Raw genomic sequence first — 7,525 nt, 5'->3', positions numbered from 1 at the left:
TGCTGCAGGTGATGCTTATACGCTAGCTCATATCTCTACTTACAAAATACTTTGTTAATATAAATTATTAGGAGATAATCACATGGAATAAACGTACTAAATATTGTATTAGTATTAAACTCTTTTCAGATATAGTTCTGTTATCCCAAAAATAGGACCGTTGCCCCCGTTACCTAGATTGTGCAATTAATGAGACACAATACTGGTGCATCCAGTCCATGGTCTCTAGTTCACAGGCACACACACTACAAACTGGTAGATTGAACGTTTGCTTAGTTATGGATAATACTAAAACTAGCGCATAATTTAATTTTCTTAATGTTCGAATAACGTAAATTTTTAATGGGGGACGCGATGAACTATGAAAAAGAATGCGGTGGCCGTTATGCTTCACTTCCTTTAAAATATATCCAGTAACAGTGATCACTCGCACTTAAGTTATTTTCTCAGACTTAATTATATTTAATATATATCATCAAATTTATTAATCCGATGTAACATACCATAGTCACCATAACCATGTAAATAACTTTTCTTATATTCATGGTCCTCATAAGAACAATCGATTTTTGCAATTTTTTCATAGATGCATGGGGTATTGAAACTAATTTGTTTTCAAATTTTACAAATTGATGTATAGAAGGCCAGCAACAATAGAGACGGGAACCCACGAGTTTGGCTTCGAATTCATCCTGCCTGTTGAGGCGCCCTCATCTTTCGAGAGCCCTCACAGCTACGTTAGGTACAAAGTCAAAGCCCTCGCCAAGCTGCCCTCGGCATCTGACAAGAAAGCTGAAACTTATTTCTCCTTCTGCCAGCCCTACGACCTAAACCGCGACCGTGCTGCCCGGGTAAGCATTTGTCAATGTGTGAAATCTGACGAATAAAAATTATGAAAGTAATGGATCATCAATATTATAAACCGTTGCATTTAAGGGGAGCTTCTGCCCAAAAATCTAAAATTTTGACTTTTTCGGTATTATACTTATCTTAAAACTTACATTCTGACGCATAGAACGGTACCAAAACCATCTCTGTACGTTGATTTATGCGTTCACGAAAAATCGCGAAAGGGTTATGGTTGGTGGAGTTCTTTCACGTTTAAGATAGGCTGAAATTACTGGCAGTACACTTAAATAGCTAGTCTGAACACGCTGTGCTTCAGTTATCCGCCTGCAGTCGTATGGGATTGTTTTCGTGCCGTCGTTCGCACCATCCTTGACAGAAATTGAGCTCCAGTATCGTCTAGTCTTGCAACCTTGCACTCTTGAATGTCTATTTCGAGGCGTCGCGACTTTGTCGGGCTCTACTGAAATGTTAGCTTATTGTCACTGCAAACCCTAAATCTCCTCCTAGAGTTTTGAAGCTACATCAATGAGAGATAGATATACCATTCGAATCGCAAATAAAATAAATACAAATGATGCAGACTTTTTTCTAATCTAATTTCGTTATAGTTTGGATTTTATTCTGCAAAAAAGGGGGGTGGCGGGGATGAAATGAAAAAATTTCCGAAAAATTAATGAAAAATACTCCCATACTCACAAAAACGAGAATTTCAAAAAAAACCGTCTGCATCAGGTTTAGATATGGTTTTTACGCGTCTAATGATATGTGTCTCGATGTTGTAGCTTAAAAATCCTAGGAGGAGATAGATTTCAACAGTACCCCCTTTTTGTCCGTTTTCTACTAATTTCACGTTTTCTTTCATTTGTTTCGAAAAATTTACACGAACAAAAAAGTCTAAGAATTCCTTTTACATACGTGTACCAAATTTCGAATCGATCCGTCGATAAATAACTGAGATAAATTTTGGGGCAGACGCTCCTAATCAGATCTAAAAAACGTTCCATTTTAGATCCAAAAACCGTTGCATTTTAGATCTAAAAACCGTTTCATTTTAGATCTAAATACCGTTCCATTTTAGATATTAAATAGTTGGATTTAAATTCCAAAAACGTTGGATATTAGCGTTTGTAAATCTGGTTACAGGAATATTTCGCTCTGCGTAAGGAGCTGAGTTGGGGCCTCAGGCCCCTGAAGCACGGGCCTGTCACGCTGGATCTGCAGAGCGCCAGCAAAGCGAGCGTCTGTGGGGCGCTGCTGCAGATCCAGGCCAGCGTCCGCAACGCCGGCCACTCCGACGTCACCGTTAAGGTGGCGATGAAGCAGGTGAGAGGGAATAAAGATCGGCAGCGCGAGGAAGTTTGTAAGTGAAGAGTAGAAATATAGGCAATAATAGAGGCAAGTAATTATAATGCTGCAGTTTATTGATGGAAGAAAATTTTACGAATGTAATAGAATGGCATTATTCAAAAAATATAACTCAGAACTCACTGCAGTGAGTGACAGAGAGCGCATTTTCTCGTTGACGAAAACGTGAAGTCACGGAGGGACAGACAGACGGACGGACATGCCGAGCACAATAGTGCATTTTTTCATAAATGAGAAAATGCGCTAAAAATGGTGCGTAAAAAATAATGGCAAATTTAATAGACAAAAATTATACCGGACATACAAGACAAATATTTTCAGAACAACTATGGAAAAATATTTTGTGCATCATATAATGAGCATTAACAACATTTGAAAAGAGCAGATGATAATCAATTGGCAAGCAAAAATGAAAAATATATTATCGCGAACAATGGAACGAGCTAGGGAACATTACTTAAAATAAATTCAGTGTGGGAAAGTATGTTCTTCGTCAATACTTAGGATAATAATGAATAATCAAAATAATATATAATAAAAATGATAATCAAGGTCAATAATCAAAATAATTCTGTAAGTAAATGCTTTCTGTTAATATTGAAGATCAGTAAAATCATTTTTAAAAGCTATTGGAGCACGTATAACACTCATAAGGCAGCTCTGTATAGTGACCGATAATGGTGAGTTTGCTCAAACGAAGCTTGAATATAAATGAATCTTTTAACTGGTTTTCCAATTGGGTATTGGCTCAATTTCACGCGTATTTCATTCGTGAATTTTGAAGTAAAAAATGTTGATTAAAACTTGCAAGCAAATTAATAAATTCATTCAAAAGGCTCAGCTTGTTGCATCAACCGTTGTTCACTAGTTTAATGCAACTGTTTAGATTTTAATTCATGATACCTAATACTATTCCCAAATTACTTTTCTGATTGCTTTCTCCTCAACTTCTCTACTGGAGAAAATTGAAGCCACAGAATTTAGAGTCAGTCTATTTTAATGCACTATTGAATATTTACATTTAAGAGATATTGGTAATGAAAGAATTCATTTTGTACTACTTGCTATTTTTCCGTATTGTGTTTATACATATTTGTGCTCAAGATTGTGCTTGTACTTGCCTGCAGAGGCTCGAGTACATTACCAGTCATAGAACGAAGTACCAAACGCGCTTGGTATGGCAAGCAGATGATTTCACTTGCCCTCGAGACTCCAGTGACGCTCGTGACTTCGAGTTTGTGATCCCTTCGTTGGTGCCACACTTACTGACCTGCAATATCATCAGGATGCGTTATGTGCTGCAGGTGATGCTTGTATGCTAGATCATATCTATACTTACCAAATACTTCAACAAATATTACTAGGTTCAAAAATATGTTGTCCGTCATATAGTATATCTCTTTTAACTTATAAGACGAGCTATGTTGTCTGATCAGTAAAATAAAACGATCAATACCGCACAGGTATAGCTTTACCTAATATACTTCAATCATATAGATTTGATATGTACAATTTCAGGTATGTAAAATTTGTACAAAAACTACAATCAGTTGAATGTACAATTTTAAAACTTTAAATTTTATTAAAATTTGTTTTAAATTGAGAGCTATGGGCAATAATCCATCTCTTAATGTTACATTATTAACAGATTGATTGTAAATTTCCGCAATGTTATGCGCTGAGAACATATCATTCGTCATGTGCTATTTTCACAGATGATTAAGAAGAAGATTGTCCGGTTTTTTATTGCCGAAAAATAATTATCAGGGAGTAAGTAAGAGTATGAGGAACGATTCTTGTGCTTATTTAATTGGCGGAACTTTCTAGTTTTATACCTAATTTCACAACTTACCTGCAGCTGAAAAGCACCAGCAAGTTGTGCAAGTCATTAAGAGCGGAGGCTCCATTCTACCTCGGCACGGTGCCTCTCATCTCCGAAGAAGAGCTGGCCAGGTAAATAGTTGGTAAAATTTAATATAGGAGTTTTCACATGACACGCGAGTCAAAAAATATCAAAATTAATATATAAGCACAACAATGAAACTTGTACATGAAGCTGTTAAAAATCTATGCCTGCTCACAATTTTTTGTTCACACTGTGAATGTATGTCATTGAGTGAAAAGCGAAGTCGAACCAAAGCGCTATTGAACGTCAGAATTATCATTCTTACTTCTTCTAGCTTGGGTGCAATTTACTGTTATAGGCTAAAGATTTATTCAATTTCAGAACTTGGCTGCCAAACACCGAAGGACAGCCATATGAGTCTTATAATTACCCAGAGAAATTTGGTTCAGAACAACAAAAGACCGACTCAGAAAAATGCCCTGGGAAACTCGGTTCAGCAGTACAGCAGGGTGACTCAGAAAAATACCCTGGGTCACTCGTTTCACAATCACAGCATTTTAAATCAAGCGAATACCCTGCGAAACTCGGTTCCGAAGATCAGCGGAACGATTCAGGCAAATACCTTGAAGCACTCGGTTCAGAAGAACAGCGGAATGACTCAGGCAAATACCTTGAAGCACTCGGTTCAGAAGTAAAGCAGAACGATCCAGGCAAATATCCTGGGGCACTCGGTTCAGAAGAACAGCAGGACGACTCAGGCGAATACCCAAAGCTACTCTGTGCAGAGGTGCAGAGTGTCTTTGGCATCCCAGCTATCGTAGCAGTGGACACTTGCTTCTTCAGTTCTCTGCACAAAACTTTACAACGGCACCGACTTGACACAAAATGCCCACCCCCAAACTTTATCGTTCTACCTAAATAATAGTGGCGCAATTGAAACGAAATATTTGAAACTTTATATGCAGGTATTTTTTAGTATGTTGTTGGAGTTCCACGGAATTGCCAACTCGCTTACATAATTAAAACACTTTAGTGCACACCAACACCAATAACATACTTTATGCGAATAAACTCCATGGAACGTTAAACCGTAGGTTGTTTCTTTCTGATCCGTGCTACGAGATTGAAATTAACTCCTGAGGTTTGAGCCTAAATCTTGACGTTTGAGATTCAGTCTTGGCATTTGAGGCGTTCCTAATGAAAGGGAATAAGATAAATAAATAACAATCACCTAGACATTAGATATATTCTACATTCATATCACATAATATAAGTATTAAAAAACTATTCCTTAACTATTATTTACAAATTCGCATTAGATCCCTGCGGCCTGCACAACACATACCTGCGGTCCGGCTTTCCATGCAACAATAATCATGGAACCTTAGCATTCCGCACATTTCTGCCGGTAAAGTCTAAACTAAAACGGCAAACAAAATTTCGAATAATGAACAAGTTCTAAAATGAGCGTTACCGACTCTTAATGCTAAATTAATAATATTTGGAGATTTCAGTCCCTTGCAATGTATTTTCAATTCTCCAGTGTGTCAAAATCGGTGTTCAATGTTGATCGAAATACATCAATGTCTTTCAGCGGAATTTATCAACATGTTTCGGAAATATGTTCGTATTTAATTCTTTTATTATCGATTAATTCTTTATATAATTATCGATTTAATTCTTTACATACTTTGCTGTTCTGTCATACTATACGTCAATTTGGCTCTAGAATATGCTTGATGAACATTTTAAATTTTTAGAAAAATCAGTTTTAAAGGAATTTTTTGTAAACGTTTTCGCGCATAATTAAGAATATACCAAAAATCACAAAATGGTAGCTTCAAAAGTTGACAACCTCCCATTTTAATCATGTATGTGCAAATGTTATTAGAATAATTGATATATGTTCGCTTTTCTGCCAAAGAGATGAAAGGGAATAAAAAATGGTCATGTATTATTTAGCAGAAACTGAAAATCGTTGATTTTAAAAGAATGAAAAAATATTTTGTAACAAAACTTAATGTAAACCGAAATTTAGAATTAGATAATTTTCCAGTTTTAAAATTTAATTTTTTAATTGTTTGTTATAATAAGCTAAGTATTTTTGAGACTACGAAGTAAAAAAACTTGAATCGTACGGCATAATGAAGAAAATGAAAACAATGTATTCGTAGCATTCAGGTTCAGATTAAATCTGAGTTAAAAGTGCATCGCTTTTAGAGTGAATAAAGCTAGAATAGTGTGACCTTTCATTCCCGTTGCACTCTGTCATCTTGATGAAGCCTCCATGCCTGGAATTTCCATGCTTAATTTCATGCATAATTACCCATAAACATGATGATGTGGGCTTTCGCGTAAATATGCAGCGAATAAGACGATGGTGATATTCAATGAACATGTTTGATGATGATATCTTTATAAAATAATTGGTTGAAATGTACGTTTTTCTAATTGCTTACATAATACAAAACAATATTATTGGCCTTAATTTGCTCACTGACCCGAATGGTTATTACAAATGTTTAACTTTGTTTCAGAAGTGAAATGACTTTTGCATAATCAAGTGAGTTAAATTCACGGCACATTAAATCTTCCATCACTAGAAGTCCCAAGTCGACTTGTTTGATGCAAAGCAGGTTTTCTTTTATACGAGACTTTCATCTCTGTAGATTATTTGAGTCAAATTGTTTGATTACACGCCGGTCTTCCCCGAAAAGAAACTAATATTCTCTCAATTATCAACTCAAATCAATTATTTGACATGGAGCGGTTTTTCTTTGATTTCCGAATTATGTTGCCTTCATTAAAATTGAACAGAGACGTTTCAAATTTTTTAATACATGTGTATATGTAACAGAACAAAACAAATCAAATTATCTTATCAGTAAAATCACGTTACACAACGCCTTATATCGAGGAACACAAGGAAACTAATTACACTTCGAAGTTGCACTCTAGAAGTAGGAGACGAATATCATACAGATTCGGAGGCTTGCAAAGTGAAATACAGTAGGAGGCTTGCTAAGTGAAATTTGAACTTTTATGACATGAATTTAGTTGAAAATTCATGCGAAGCTGGAAAGATGATTGTTCTTCAGCCCGTGCATGTCGAATTTACCCTAGAATGAAAGGTTAATTCGAATGGAGACAATAATGGCTGTACTGAACACGCACCCGTAATTACTATTGAAAAGGGGTTGTAATAATCCCACGCCATAAAAATTCGAGACTGCGGATATAGCAAGATGTAAGTACATGGAATAGGTTCAAATTTCTAGATATGACTCATCTACTAATATTTAATATTATGTCAAGTTTGATCATTGAACTATCCTCGTCCAGAACTCCAGATCATAAGCCTCTGGACAACTCATCAATTTCATGATAACATTTCTTATCCCCCAGGTCACCCTGGTACTTATTACACAAAGAAATTCATGAAAAACCTCGGGATATTTACTCCCT

General features: G+C 36.0%; 1 protein-coding gene across 1 annotated transcript; it reads left to right on the top strand.

The window, feature by feature from the left end:
* Positions 1–632: 632 nt before the first annotated feature.
* On the top strand, positions 633–6,090 carry LOC108672145 (arrestin domain-containing protein 4). The gene is made up of 5 exons (XM_018159771.2): positions 633–851; positions 1,993–2,172; positions 3,342–3,518; positions 4,073–4,167; positions 4,442–6,090. The coding sequence occupies exons 1-5, from the start codon at positions 633–635 to the stop codon at positions 4,980–4,982; spliced, it is 1,212 nt and encodes a 403-aa protein (XP_018015260.1). The 3' UTR covers positions 4,983–6,090.
* Positions 6,091–7,525: the final 1,435 nt, after the last annotated feature.

Source organism: Hyalella azteca, unplaced genomic scaffold, assembly GCF_000764305.2.
Source record: "Hyalella azteca isolate HAZT.00-mixed unplaced genomic scaffold, Hazt_2.0.2 contig13812, whole genome shotgun sequence".
NCBI lineage: Eukaryota > Metazoa > Arthropoda > Malacostraca > Amphipoda > Hyalellidae > Hyalella > Hyalella azteca.
This window is presented reverse-complemented; position numbering and strand designations above follow the sequence as displayed.